At 44.5% G+C, this 15,599-nt stretch overlaps 1 protein-coding gene across 1 annotated transcript; it reads right to left on the bottom strand.

Annotated features, from left to right (window-relative positions):
* Window positions 1–42: 42 nt before the first annotated feature.
* Window positions 43–14,985, bottom strand: fbxl2 (F-box and leucine-rich repeat protein 2). The gene is made up of 14 exons (XM_004548046.3): window positions 14,418–14,985; window positions 10,633–10,694; window positions 7,097–7,151; window positions 6,410–6,484; window positions 6,089–6,183; window positions 5,497–5,661; window positions 5,265–5,391; window positions 4,017–4,091; window positions 3,750–3,880; window positions 3,404–3,464; window positions 3,264–3,308; window positions 2,970–3,026; window positions 2,640–2,852; window positions 43–2,313 (listed from the first exon to the last, which is right to left on the bottom strand). Exons 1-14 carry the CDS (start codon window positions 14,445–14,447, stop codon window positions 2,206–2,208), a joined length of 1,299 nt encoding a protein of 432 aa, XP_004548103.1. The 5' UTR covers window positions 14,448–14,985; the 3' UTR covers window positions 43–2,205.
* Window positions 14,986–15,599: the final 614 nt, after the last annotated feature.

Here is a 15,599-nt window from a genome sequence, read left to right as displayed (position 1 = left end):
TCTTTCAGATAAAAAACAAAATCTCACACTGCAGAGACAAAGCACAGTTACTATTAGTCACCTTTATTTATTTATTTTTTTAATTTATTTCTTTTTCTTAAACATAAAACTGTTAAAACGGCTGTCAAACAGGGCATTAGTATCACAGCCAGTCGAGTCAGCTATGTATCTCAAATCCATCCAAGTCTTCCTTGACCTTTCCATCTGGTCTCTCTTGTTTCAGTCCTATCCATTGTCCTGCCAGTCTCCCCAGTCTTTGAGCACTTGGCACTACACGATACTTATCAGTCTCTTGTTTAACACGATATTAAAAGCTGCTTTTGTTTTGTTGCATTTTCAGTGCGTGAAATGATGGTGTTCATGCCCCGTACGTGTGTAATCAGGCATGACGAGACATCATGTTGAAATCCTGTTGATCTAAAGAGGTGCGTGTATACAGTAAAATTAGCTGTTGGTTTGTGGGGTGTGACGGGATTTCCAATCTCTGCTTTTCAAATTACCCCATCACATATGTTTTGTAGGATTAGATGAACCAGAATTTGTCAGGGATCAATTACATACATTGACTGGCAAGTTCCACCAGACCTGTATAACAAACTAATTGCAAATTACTACTCGCATGATTCTTTAAGTCTTGATGACAGCCAATTCATTTATGTTTCTACATCATCTGTAAATTAACATTTACACAAAGCTAGACTAAATGAACCTCCAAGTACATAAATTCATGTGATTGTCAATAAAGTTGAGGTGCCTTTGTTCACAGTCTCATACTTATCTCTAAACAAATTTCCTTTTTGCTTTTGAAGCAAAGTTGCACCAGCGTCAGCCCTGATCCAGACACACACAGCATAAATCTGAATAGTGGGTGTCACAGTCCAGTTTAAAAACAGTTGTATCAGTGTTACTAACCTATTCAGATTCAGTTTAGTAGCTGTCTGAATAACAGTGGGACTGGAAACCTACTCATGTAAACAAGTTAGTCTGTGGCCGCTAACCTAATTGAGGTTGTAAACAAATGCTTAAGTAGTAGAGTAGAAGCTAGACCACAAGGGCTACTGACAGGAGGATTGGATAAGGGCCTGCGAGCTAACGTATCCGCGCAGTTCACGGGAGAGGCCACTCATCCCAGCAGCATACAGTGTCAATATAATGCTTTTAGACACCAAGGGTCTGAATCATAGGTCCTTTTTTTGTAACACAGCAACAGTTTTTCCTTTTACATCTCAAAAAGAAACACAAGCGTATCCTCCTCTCTGAATAGACAGGCATGGACAATTACAATAAGCACTGAAAAAGAAACCAAACAAAAAAAAAAATTGGCTTTCCCCAATTTTTGAGTGAGTTGCCATAAATCTTTTTTCCCCCTCTCCATTGCAAAACATTCTCTGTACAAACAGAATTAAAATGTCAACATAGGTTTCCCAGATGCACAAATATGTCACATGTTCCACTTTGTACTTCCTGTTTTGTTTTTTTGTTTTTTTTTTCTCCAGCACTGCAAAACTGAGCCAGCTGTGCCAGAGCTTCACTGTTCGTATCCAGAAGAATCTGTGGCTTTTACCCACAGTGCAGCGCTCCACTTCCTCCGTGCTGTGCGTCTATTGGTCGAAGCAGAATGAATCACAGGATGGTCGTGTAGAGGTGTCATGTGATCAGCTGAGATGATACCTCTCCACAGAGAGTGTCCAACATGAAAATATCTTTCTTTTTTTTTTTTTTTAAAGTTTGAACATGAAGCACTGTAGTTTCACCGTTTCACCCTCCCACCCCACCTGCAGCTGTCCAGATGCAGTCCTTTACCCCCGCAGGTGGGGAGTCAGAGATGTGAGGGAGAGCAGAGTGGAATGGAGAACCTGTTCTGGTCTTCACGATGAGAAAGAGAGCACGAGACAGAGAGAGAAAAAGAGAAAAACTCCGTCCATCCGTGTTCTTTCCTCCACCCTGCCACACCGTCACACGGATGGCTGCTGCACTGCTGATCGGTGAGCAAGAGGAGAGAGAAGGGGCGGGTTCAACTGATCAGGGATCAGCGGCAATCAGTCAGTGTTTTGATCAGTGATCAGGAGCAGTGAGTGGGTCCAGCCCCCTCTCTCCCCTATGCCTACCCCAGTTCCCCCACCCCACACCCCCCACCCGACATCAGCCCCCTTCTCATAGCAGCAGGACCTGTAGACAGAGGTGGCCCCCCCTGGCCCTCCACTGTCAGAGGATGATGCAGCAGCGGCACAGACGCTGGCCACCTCCATGTACAGAGGGAGGGGGTGTCACGGGGGCAAAGTAGGCATGGACTTTGATCTCTGGAAGGTGGGCCTGTATGCGGGAGAGATGTGTTAATACAAAAGACCAAAAATGTACAAACCCCTCCCGAATAAAACAAAAAAAAAAAAAATCCCAAAACAAAACAAAAAGACAAGGAAAAAGCACATGCTCAGGACTGCCTTCTGTAAAATATTTTTAGAAATGCAGCCCGCTTGTGTACATCATGAGTGAGAGTAGTATTGATTTTTTCATCTAACTCTCAGCGAGAATGCTAACAAGCACATTTTTCAAAATGTCGAGCGATTCTTTTAAAGCTCCGCTCCAATCCCCAACAAGAGCTGAAAAGCAGCATGTATTTTCCCTTCATGCCCACTGACCCTGATGCGTTTGATGCCCGCCCGAGTGACTTGCTGACAATCGTAGAGCTCGATGCGCTCCAGACGGTGGCAGGTCTTCAGGTGCTCGAGGGTCACGTCAGTTATCAGGGGGCAGTTGTCCAGCTCTACCACGGTGAGGCGCTCTTGGCCGCAGGTACTGCTGCTCAGAGCTCTGATGCCATCGTCTGTGATAAGCTCGCAATGTGACAGGGACTGCCCAAGGTGCAGGAAATTGGGTTAAAGATGCGCAAATAGAAAGATTAAACCACACACAGCAACGAAGACGGGCTGAGAAAAAAGCTGATACAGTATCAGACATTGTTTGCTTACCAGTGCTTGAAGCCGAGGGCAGTGGATTGACAGCTGAACCAGGGTGTTATCTGTCACCTGAGGACAGGCCAAGCTTGATTAATGTACTGTTCTCACATGCCTGGGGACAGCTGAGAGGATCAGTTCAAGCATTAGCAAACATGTGATATCATGATCATATCTCGTTCTCAGTCCCAGAACTCTGTCACGTCTTCTATGTCACAACTTCTACTTTTTGCCAAACGTCATTTGACAAAAATCATGTATGATGAAGTATGATCTTGGGAGTAGATGAGGGAACTAAAATGTTCTTACCAAAATACATTCTTCTAAGTCCATTTTTTCAAGCTCATGACAGTTCTGTGAAGACAAAAAAAAGGTTTTGAACCTGAACTGAACTCAGAACACGGCTGGCATAACTAAAGGAGATAAGAAAACATAAACAAAACACTTACTCTGGCCAGGACAGTAAACCCAGCGTCCGTAAAATGGGAGCATCGTGCAGCTTCAAGGATCCTTAGACAGACAGACACAAAGTTTGGGAAGAGTTTTTTTAAACAGCTAGTGTGAGGAAGGAATACTGAAGATCACTGGAGAACACACTGGGTTGGTCAACAGGTGCAAAATATAAGACTTCTTGTGCACAAAACGTCTAATATTTTGCATGATTTGTTTTTTTAATAGCTGAATTTAGTTGAGAGCCTCAAATAGATATGATTGTACACTATTTTTGGAAGCAACAGCAGTCATATTTCTTGGATGTATGAGAGATGTTGTGAGACGGGTGTGTGAGCTTCTTACTTAAGTCGGGGGCAGTTGAGACCCAGTGCAGTGAGAGAGGCATCAGTGATGTTACTGCAGCCAGAAACACAGAGGTTCTGCAGCTTGTGGCATCCTCGGCCCAGACTGACCAAACCTTCATCCGTTACTTGCTGGAGGCAACAGACATTTAAAAAACAAAACAAAAAAAAAACTGATTACAAAAACGCAAAAGGCATGCAGAGCCTTAGTCATGCATTATTATCAGTTGCTCCCGCTCCGCTTCCAACAACCAAATGTTTGTCTTACTGTGCAAGACTGCATATTTATGGTGGTGAGTTCTGGGCAGTGTTTCTGAAGGTGTTTCAATGCTCCGTCGTCCAGCTGGGTTAAAAAAAAAAAATTAATCAAGTATCAAGTATTTTGACTCTGTAGACAACTGCAAAGTATTTAAAGTGAAACAATCAAGATGTGACTGAAGTTCAGACTTTCAGCTTTAATTTAAGGGGTTTAAAACAAGTATTTATTAAGTGTTGGAAATTAAAGAGGTTTGTATACAGCCGCACCCATTTTCAGAGGCTCGGAAGTTATTGGACAGTTAACTGACAAAGATTTTCGTGGACAGGTGAGGCCTGTTCACTCATTATTCCATGACAAAATAAACACATAAGAGCTGAATCTAAGTGTTGAAGTTGCATTTTGCAGCTTTATACTGGAATTCTCAATACAAGGTCCAAAAAGATTTATTTAAAGTTTAAAGTTTATTTATTTTCAAGGAGAATTTCATGAGGCTGAAAATCAAAATAAACCTATAAGAGACAGCAAAAACTTCAGGAGAGGCCAAATCAACAATCAAAATCGGATATTCTTCAGTAGCCATGTCAGTCACCTGATCTCCACCCAGCAGAGCAGCTTTTCAGTTATTAAATGCAAAACCGAAGGCAGAGAGCATCTAGTGCAGGCAGCCATTCACATACAAGTATTAAAAAACAATCCTAATATTTAGAAATATAATAGTTCATTCAGTTACTTTTGAAAATGAGTGACTGGGTGTGAAACATAAGTAATTCCTAAACTATTAATACTATTAATGTTTTTCATTAAAGAATTAAAGCTGAAAGTCTGCACTTCAATAACATCTTGACTGTTTGACTTAAAATCCACTGTGATGATGTACAGAGTATTTGGATAATGACAGAAAAAAAATGGTGTCATTGTCCAAATACTCCTAGACCTAACCATACGGGTGAACGACTCATTTAAAATAAAATAAACCCCAATTTCACTTTCTAGACTAGATTCAGTTCATGTGGAAAAAAAACAACAGCTGATCACATTTTAGTTCTACACGGGCATCAGGAAAAGAATATACCAAGAAACAAGCAAATTTTCATCCCATTAGGTCTTTTTAAAAGGCTTTATTTTAACACTGTATAATGACTAGGTGGGCTTTTTTGTAATAATATGATAATTGATTATAAAAAGGTGTAGAACTACTTTTAAAAGGGCCAAAGAAGGCATAAAATAACCTGAAATAAAGAAAATAAATGTGCGTACCTGTGTGCAGCCTCTGAGGAACAGTGCTCGTAAACCAGCGCAACCTCTAGCGAGGGCCTCGATGCCATCGCGTGTGATCTGGTCACACCACGACAAGTTCAACGTCTCCAACATTCTGCAGCCATCACTGAGCATGCGCACACATTGCACAATAAAAGAGAAATATCAAGTTAAAGACATGTAAGCCCTTGTGATTTAAATACCGCAGCGAAAACAAGTGTGCTGGTGCTACCTGAGGGCCTTGAGGGAGTGGTTGCTGACGGACACGCAGGAAGTGAGATCTAAGTGTTTGAGTTTGGAGCAAAACTTGCTGAGGCTGAGGCAGGTGCTGTCTGTGATCTTAGTGCAGCCGTTAAGGTTCAACACTTCGATGTTTCTGCAGTTCTGAGCAAAAGTCCTGGGAAACAGGTGAAGCATGGAAGAAGAGAGGTGAAGGGACTTCTTTCTGACGTTTTCACAAGTTTCTATTACAAAGAAAAAAAGCCTTGCTTTGCAAAGAAGAGAAAGTATCGGTTAAATCTGCTGCTTACAGAGATGATAGAAATACATTATGAGATCCAACAGTCTCAGAAGAATATAAAAAGTAAACACCCGTGGGGTTTTCTTTTGTTTTGTTAGTTTTTTGTATGTTTGCAGTGAGCAAAGAAAAAATTAAAGGGTCCCTTGGGAATGAAGACGCACACACTCGGCTAAAACTTTAAATATAATCACACAGGGACCGAAACGGAAGTAATCAAACCAACAAAAGGATGTTTGTTGCTAAAAATCAAAGCAGAAGCACGTTTATTATAACGGTGCATGTCAGAGGGTCAATGTATTCTCACTTCATTGAGGCGTCTCCAACGCTCAGGCAGCCCCTCAGGCTGAGCTGCCTCAGGAAGCCTCCACAGCGCTTTGAAATGTTCTCCACCACCCGGCCCTGAGGGCGGACGGACAGACAGAGAGAGTAATATGACTTGGGCTACAGGACAGGGAATCAGCTGTGACGTCACAGTCGGCACCAAAGCCTACTGACCCAGCACTAAGCCTTGGACTAGATAATGCTACTCAACAAGCTCTCACGTCCACACACACACACACACACAGGAAATGCTCAAAACCCGAACCCTTCGCTCCTTTTTTTCTCTCATGAACACGACCCTCACCTCTATATCCGTCTGGAAGTTGAACAAGTCGATCTTCTGCCAGTTGCTGCCATCTAGGGCCAGGACGTTCCACGCCTGAGAGGGTGACAGACAGGTTGTGCAAAGAGACAGAAAAATGGGTCAGACAGAGGTGGAAGAAGGTGAACTGTGACTTTTTTAATCATCATGCAGCTACGGGTTTGTGTACACATCAACAGTCTCCACTGTCAGTCCTTGTCCTATCTAATGTGAGGGTTTCCTGCTCCTCTCTCTTTGGCGTCTTTGTAAACTGAAGAAGTTACATAATTAAAGATAGTCCGATGTAAAAAAAAAAAAAAAATACATGAAATTCAACAGGAAAGAGATAAACTGCCTTTATAATAACATTTGTTTTGTTTACATGTTACATAGCAAAAGAAAACCTTCCTTGGGCCTTGTCACAGGTAATAAAAGTTTAATTTGAAGCTGTGGTATGAGAGGCTGCCCCAAAAGCTCTGCATTCAGTCAGTGGCTTGTAACAATAATTCACACAGATCATTTTATAAATCACTTTAAGCTGCAGTTCACTGTGGTTCCCTTTACACAGAGCCAGCAGAGGGCACCATATTATACACTTGCCCAGAGAATTCAGTAAGTACAAACCAGATTTACCTCCTTTTTAATAGTAAGGTCTTAATTAGGATGTGGCGTTGAAAGGGAGGCGCTTACCTTGGACACCTGGGCACACCGGCACAGTGTCACCACATCTAAATAGGAGAATATTCTAGAAAGAGAGACAAAGAGGAGGATGAGGTTTTCTCATATTAGTGATCATATGATCATACTCAGATAAGGAGCTCTGCTCAAGCACATGCTGGAACACCTTATTCTTTCTTTGATGCTAGTGAAAGTATGTTTTTTTTCTTATGTCTGTAGGGAACAGAACAATCTGTGGTGTTTGGCTGGTAGGCCCATAGACAGGCAGTGTTTGAGCTATGGGCTGGTCAGCCACAAAGGGCCACATGCAGCAGGCTACTGGGTCAGCTCAATCCATTAATCTGCCAATGAGTAATCTCTGGCACTCAGACAAGCAAGGCCACCAAAAGGCCGGTACAGACAGAGATACAGTATGAGCATGTATAGAAGGGCACACATACACACACACACATGCGTGCACACACACACACACAACAAAGCCAAATACCTCCTGTCAGTTCTTGTGATAAAACGGTCTGTTAAATCTCACAGAAGTGACTTAAACGGAAAATCTTTAGAAAATCTGAGGTGTTAAGAGAGCTGTTAGTGCCAAAGTTTTGAGTGCAGCTGGGGTCTGATTGCCCTTTTAACCCTAGGAAACAGGAGCTGGCCATTGTTTCCTTCAAATAGACACGGACAAAGGCTGTGTGTTTTGATGTGTGTTAGGCCAGGGCATGTCAGGACGAGTCTGTATAATCTATACAAGAGTCTGGTGTCACAGAGTACAGACATCATACAATTGACAAAGCAATGCATATGCAACTTCCATGCACTCTCACGCAGAGTACACAGATCCTGGAGAGGTTGCTGGCACCCAAGGGGCCGACCAATCAAGTTGATCGTACACATTGATCTCCTTCCTAATAACTGGTTAATGGCCGCGATGCTGACCAATGATTGATTGCCCGTTTTAATCAACTACAATCTGACTTTCCACTATGTGTGCGAGAAAGGCCTCTTAGTAACCACAGAAGAACTCTGTTACTCACACTCACAGCGAAGGAATCAGTCAATCTGATTTGGTGAGTCCTGTTAACCTATCTGAAATCTGTAATTGCTACCAGCTGAGAGAGACTGCTGAACACAGATAGATCATATTACCGGCAGGGTAGGACTGACATGGACTTTTTCTCATAAGACACACAAAAGAAAGTGAAGGACGTGACATAATACAGACAAATTCAGAGCAACAACACCATGAGCATGGTATCTTTTTCCACTTTACTACACACAGGAAAGCAATAAGGGCACCTTTGAATGCAGAGCACGAAATAAGAGAAAAGCCTTGGATCACTCTATCAGATCCAGCCTGGGTGTCCCTATTTTTCGGACAAGGCACATAACAGGATTTTCATGAAGCACACTCCCATTTGTTGTCACCCGGCCCTTCAAGCATGGCTAGAAAAGGGAGAGTCGAGCCTTCGCCATAAAGTCTGGGCCTGGTTGTCATGGCAACAACTCAGACATGAATTTAGTGGTAGTGGAGAGGGTGCTGAGTCAGTGCTTCTGGGTAAGAGGACCGTGAACCACCCCGAACGCTCCCTCTCCGGGGCTTGTCTGTCAGACAGGGTTCTTGGATGTCACACAGTTTTCACAGTTTATATCTGCGCTGTGCTGGCCTACATAACGGCTGTTTACAAGTGCACCCACTAAGACGCAGACTGCTGCACAAGCAATTCAGGCTTGCTCGCTAGTGATGCTCTGTACATAAACAGCAACGCTAATATGAACACAAATTAACAAAATAAATAGCCACTACTCCTCGAGCTGCATATTTTCCAACGTGTAACACATGGTGGCATACTGCAGTCGTTATAAAATATGCATCTTGGGTTAATCTGTAATTAGAAATTAACCACAGGCGTGAATGTGAGCACATTTGGCTCTCTGCCCATGGTGTACCCTGCCTGTCACTCCATGACAGCTGGGAGAGGTTCCAGCAACCACTGCGACCTAATTTGGATAATTTTTTAAGAAAATGTATGGACGACCAACCATAAACCAGAAAGGCTAAAAAATGTAGCCCTTAACATCAGCTTATTCAGATCACTAACCCTGCAAACATGCTGGTGCGAGCCCAAGCTGTGTAATTGTGGATGAGCTGTGGGGCAATTGGGTGTGCCCATACAGGTCTGGCAGGTGTTTTGTTCTTTGGGGCCCCTATTAAGGGTTTTCTATTGGGATACTGACTATGGGGTTGCCCACAGAAAACCCATGTAGGCTCTATGTAGGTTAGCCTGTGTGGTCCATTGCAGTTTTGCCCCTCTGGGCCCTATAATGGTATTCTGTGGGCCTTTGGGTTTTCTATAGCTTGCCCAATGAAAACTTATATAAGGACCCCAAAGAGCAAAATTGCGTTTGGCCCTGTGCGGGTACACTCAGTTGGGCTTCGTATGGGATAAGTGTGGATTTGCCCTCCCCGACACAGCCCCATAGTTTGCCCACATATATCCACTGTGGGCCCGCATTGTTCATTATCAATAATGCGCCAAACAACATACAGGCAGATATGACTATTGTGGAGAACATGACCCACAGAACATTTTTTATTACACTGTCTGAAATATGTGGCTGTTAGAAAGCAACTGATTCAAAACCTCAGTAAAATGGAAGTGAAACTACACATTTTGACTAACTAACAAAAGATCGCTGGTTCAAGCTTGGGAAGTGACATAAATCATTTGGGGTTTGGATCAGGAAGAGTATCTCTACCAAATTAACTATGTGGTTACCCCTTGTGAGTAAAGCAGTGGCTAAAAGTCATGTTTTTTCTCAGAGCAACATTCTGGTCCACACTCAGTACCAATTGGTGGCGTATTATGGGCAGCCAACAATGAGCCTCGGTAGTGGCATGAAATGTGGGGCCCTCTCTTCCAATCTTTTACTGCAGCACACTGGGGCACATCTGGCCCCCATAGTGCAGGACTAATACATGTTTTTCTGACCACCAGTGGAAATGCACTGGTCATAATGGGCATGCTGGGAGAGCGTATGGACCAGCAGAAGAGCAGAGCACTGCGGAATTCCCCACTAGCTATGACAAAACTATTTATAGCTCACTTACAGAGACATACAGTTTGCATAGGCCCAGGAGTGTTTCACACATGCGTGCACACACGCATGCACACAAAAAATGCAGCTTTCACAGAGTGCACAGCGTGTCATGTGTCAGCAGAGATATATGCAAGTGCAACCCTTTCCATTCCACATAAACGAGCGTGAAGGATGAACATGGGTGACTGCGCGAGTGATGTCAGATTAATGGGTCATGTGCAGCTGCTGTGGGACAAAATATTGGTCTGTAGGTCACACACAGCTAAAAGAACCTTATTTCAGGCTGGTGGCTGACAAACATCATACTAAACACACAAATGCACCTACACCACCAACAGAGGCAGAGCAAACACACACCGTTTCAGGCTGCTTGAGCTAATGAGTAACCCTGACCTAAGCCCTCGTCCCTGGGTGTGTTGTGTTGTATGTTGTGTGTCTGGTATAATTATTCTTACCTAAGAAGAAGCTCTTTGGGGAGCTTCTTATTAATGGGGGCTTCATCGCTGTTTGAGAACACCTGTCAAGAGATAAGACAAACAGTAACAATGAGTGAGTGTCTTTGTGTGTGTGTGTGTTGATGTGCAGTGATATGAAAACATTATCATCCTCACAAGATTGCTACACTAAACAGAGCTAAACTAAGCCCAGGAATCACATAATTTTATTTCACCAGCTTGTTATACTTAAGAAAAGAAATAGACCCCTGCACAGTTTACAGCTGCTGCTTCCGTAAGCTATGCTAATAAACATGCCAGAGCTGCATTTGGATTTCCATGTCGCCTCCTCACAAGCTTATAATTCTGTTAGCCTGGTCAGCTTGTTGGCATGCTTATCTCAATTAGTCTACTCGCTGGATGTCTGGCCATCTGCTGAGTGGGACACACACACACACACGCACACACACACTCGCAGGTGATTCCAGTCAAACCTCTCTGTGTGAAGAACAGAGGCAGAACATTCGAGATCAGGTGGGCTGCATTCAGCCATGAATTTAAATTACGGCAAACACCCACATCCACTGTGCCTCTGCAGACACGCATCCTGCCAGTGATACACTTGTATCCTCAAAGGCTCAGAAGCTGTAGCTAATGAGGGGGGACTCCCTGCTGTTGAACACGCAAACACAAACACCGAAATCTGAGAACACAAAGGGGATAGGAGGAGAGGCACGAGATGAGCAAAGGTTGATTCTGAAAATGTCTCAGCTGTAGTCTAGCCCCCTGACGACAGACGCAACCTCCTCGAAAGAGAAAGCAGCAAAGCGAGAGGGAAGAGGTGAGGAAGACGATACTGAGTGACAAAGGCAAGCCAAAGGAACCGTGCTCCAGTCAAGAAGTACTGGAAAAACACGTCTGAAAGTCATCAGAGTGGAAGAAGACGAGGGAGGAGGAGGAGGGAGGAAATGCAGGCCATTTCAGAAGGAAGTGGGGTCAAAAAAGAAAAGGAGAGGGAGTTGGTCCAGTCAAGGTCCGGCAAACGATTAACTAAGCTGGTTTGAACTTTAACATCGCTAAAGGAACAACACAAGAGTGTTGTTGAACACACTTACCAGAAAAAACTCTGCCATCACTGAGGCCCACATGCCCTCGTACTGAATAATGCATCATTACACACTCATCTGAGGCTGTTGAGTAAAGCATGCTGTCATTAACTGTAACATTAAACTAACAGCAAACTTAAAACATGCGTATATCTATTGGTGAATTTAATAGCATTAGAAGGAATGCAGTGAAGGAGACCTGTGGATGGGTATTTGCTGTGGAAGGCTGCTACTTTGACCAGGCCTCTGCTGGGCTTCCTGATTAAATCAAGGTAATAAACATCAGCATGTACTGACTGACAGGCAGGCAATTTGACCTTTCAAGAAACAGCATGTTGACTCAGTGTCTCTGTAAAGCTGTTGGGGGGGGGGGGGGGGGGGGGGAGGGATAGTTTAGGACTAAACTTAGACTTAAATCCGAACCACATCTGTAACACATCACTCACCTTTGACCTCTCTTCCATCACTCTGAGGAACACAGGGAGGCCATGATGGAACGCACTGGGCTCCACACAGCATTACGCTAACATGGAGCATTCACAGAACAATAATATCATTCTGTGGTACAAACATGGTTTACTGTGTAATGAGATCAGGGTTGAAAAATGTTCAGAAATTCAAATTCATCCTTTTACATTACAGTCAAAACAAGCAAAATGACTTCGAAAACAACCTGATACTCCAATAATCATCCTTATCAGAGTTACCGCCTCAGCATTCTGGTGCCCTTGCTCCCCATGCAGGAAGAGCACCATTCCCAAACAGGAAACTCCTCTCTGAAGTCATACTCACTATTCCTAGAGAGGGTGCAACAAGCCTAACATGCAAATCTGGTTTAAAACGCCTGTGGCACGTCAAACAAAGACACCCATGAAGAAATTAAGACTTGGGTCGAGTGTTGCGTTCAATTTTAGGCCTGCAACACAACAACAACAAAAACCATAAAAAGGACTCGATCACCAACTCGTCTGTCAGTTGACCCCCTTCCCCTTTCTTCTCAATTGGACACACCAGCCTGCTTCCCCACCGTACACTGGTTCATGCTAAGAAGCTTAGAAGTCTGCTGAGAAATCCACTGATATGGCAACAGACACACGGGCGCTACTAACGCCGTCTGTTCTGATTCACTCGCACATCAGCACACATGTTCCTACTACTGACAAACATGTGAACACCTGACTGAGGGCGTCAAGTAGCATCAAGTCAACCCCGAAGGCATCTCAGCAATGTGTGAATAATAACTCCTGATAAACATCTCGCATCTATGAGCAGCCATAATCAGTCAGATGGGATGATTATGGTTTGTACATAAGTGTTAAATCAGCAGTACATGGTGATTATTGCACCACAGGTATGCAAAGGTTTATGAACAAAGTAATGTACAAATACTTGGAGATGCTTTGGTTTTGTTTACTTAGTAACATAATGTTTTACACTACACATGATGTACTTTTTTTTTTAACTCCACAACTTTCAGATCAAAGTTCCATCCATCCATCCATCCATCTTCATCCGCTTTATCCGGGGCCGGGTCGCGGGGGCAGCAGCCTAAGCAGAGAAGCCCAGACCTCCCTCTCCCCAGCCACCTCCTCCAGCTTATCCGGGGGAACACCAAGGCGTTCCCAGGCCAGCCGAGAGATATAATCTCTCCAGCGTGTCCTGGGTCTGCCCCGGGGTCTCCTCCTGGTGGGACATGCCCGGAACACCAACCCCAGGAGGCGCCCAGGAGGCATCCTTGTCAGATACCCGAACCACCTCAGCTGGCTCCTTTCGATGTGGAGGAGCACCGGCTCTACTCTGAGCCCCTCCCGGATGACCGAACCTCTCACCCTATCTCTAAGGGAGAGGCCAGCCACCCTTCGGAGGAAGCTCATTTCCGCCGCAAAGTTTTTGTTCTAATAAAAGACGATTATCACGGCTCATATTTTCAGTAATATCTGAAGTAATGCAAATGTGTTGCTTTACTCAAACTGCTACAGCACAAAAATGCTGCACAGGCGTGGGTAATAACACCCAGTAGTGCCACACATACTGTCTGCAGTATGACTATTTTTTTTATATCTTGCTCATGAATCCAACTAAAAAAATTTTAAAAACCCAACAACTTCAAATGACCCTGAAAGCTCTGGTGCTTTTACTTTTTATTGGCATGTAAATATGGATAAAGTGATCTGGAGACGTACAGCATTCATCCTATGTGCAGTATTATTACTTCTTGAACACAAAGGCCACCTGTAGTGGCACCTGCCCATCACAGGTATTTTAAGGAGGCTTTAGATGTTTTCATTGCGTGTATTTAACAACAATCCATCCTCTCCATCTGCAGCCCCCCCTCTCTGAAAGCCTGTAACCTCAGGCGCCAGTGGCAACCAGCCTCGGCCCTGATATATTGACTATCCTCAGCCACAGCCCTCCTCCTCCTGTCCCGCAGTCCTGAGCTCCATGTTGTCGCTGTCTAGTGGTGCGGCAGGACAACAACAGGATTTCGGATTACCCTTGACCAACAAAACGCCTCAGCTCCTGACTGCGTGTAAAATTAGGAGCAGAGCACGGTCGACCACACACGCGCGCACGCAAACACACACGAACAGACACACAGAGATATACACACACAGAGACTTTGCTTATACAAGCCCACGACTCCCACGTCTGCTAGAAACAAACACTTTAACCGTTGGTGGTCCACTCCCTCTGTCATACCTCGAACCGGCCCTTGGTGATACCGTTCATGTCTGCGGCGGCACGTCCCAGCTACACGCCGCGCAGAAACCACTCGAGTCGTTTGACGGTTATTGTTTTTGTCGCCGTTTTATTTTTGGTCGGTCGGAGTGTAGGAGCCGAGCTGAAGCTGGGTCTTCACACCCTCCTCCTCCTCCGCCTCCACCTCCCCCCCTGAGCCGCCAGCGAGGCTCCCGTACTCCGGGTCAGTGGGGTGACGGTGAGGGTGGTGGTGGTCCGGGGCGGCCTGGGGCAGCGTTGACACTCGACGTCTCGAAGACCAACGGCTCCCCAGCAGCCCGTCTCATCACAGGGCTACCAAAATAACAATAATAACATGGACGGTCTGTCAAGTGACTTCACTTCCGCCTCTCCCTTCATCGCTTCATCGGCGGTCAGCTGGCCGCGGATCGCCCAACTTTGCTGAAAACACACGGGAATCGTTAGGCCGATGTCCGCCTTTACTCGTTGCACCGCACGGTTCCCGCAGCGGACGCGCGTGTGGCGGCTGACACGAGCGCTTTCCTCAATGTTTTCTGTTTACTTGCGGGGAAGGGGGAGGGGCGACGTGACGTCATTGCTGCGGGAAAACCACGCGTGGTCGATTTGTTTTGATTGTGGGCTTGTTGCAGGAATTTTAGGAAGGGAGGAAGAAACCAAATCATAACTAATTGGGGCTCATTTACCAGCACAGGCAGAATTTTAATAAAATTGATTTTAAAAACCCCCCAAAAGGGATGGAGGGGGTGCCCTGACACGAACGCGTGGGTTTGCTTAGAGGGAACGTTTGAGCTCCACGAGCTTTTCTGCTGTAACACAGCCTGTTTCAGGCACGCCTGAAAGACACACTCAAAGCAGTCTGGGCTTTTGTCAAACATCAGTGCCAATAAAGTTTCTAGATTCAAATACAAGTACAGAAATTAAGTAACTAAAGGAATCGTCATGTTATTATAAAATGATTACTACGTGGCCAGCATGTGTTGGTCAGTTTAATCTGAAACCGAAAAAAAACGATCTCCACAGTAGTTCTGTCTAAGTCATAAGAATCCTATTTTACAGTACATTAAAATTCACGCCCCTATACATTCAAATGACCCACTAAATGCAACCCTCAACAAAATAGTATATAACTCAATAAAACATAACAAAACAAATATCTTTGTA

Source organism: Maylandia zebra, linkage group LG22 (genome assembly GCF_041146795.1).
Source record: "Maylandia zebra isolate NMK-2024a linkage group LG22, Mzebra_GT3a, whole genome shotgun sequence".
In the NCBI taxonomy this organism is placed as follows: Eukaryota; Metazoa; Chordata; class Actinopteri; order Cichliformes; family Cichlidae; genus Maylandia; species Maylandia zebra.
This window is presented reverse-complemented; position numbering and strand designations above follow the sequence as displayed.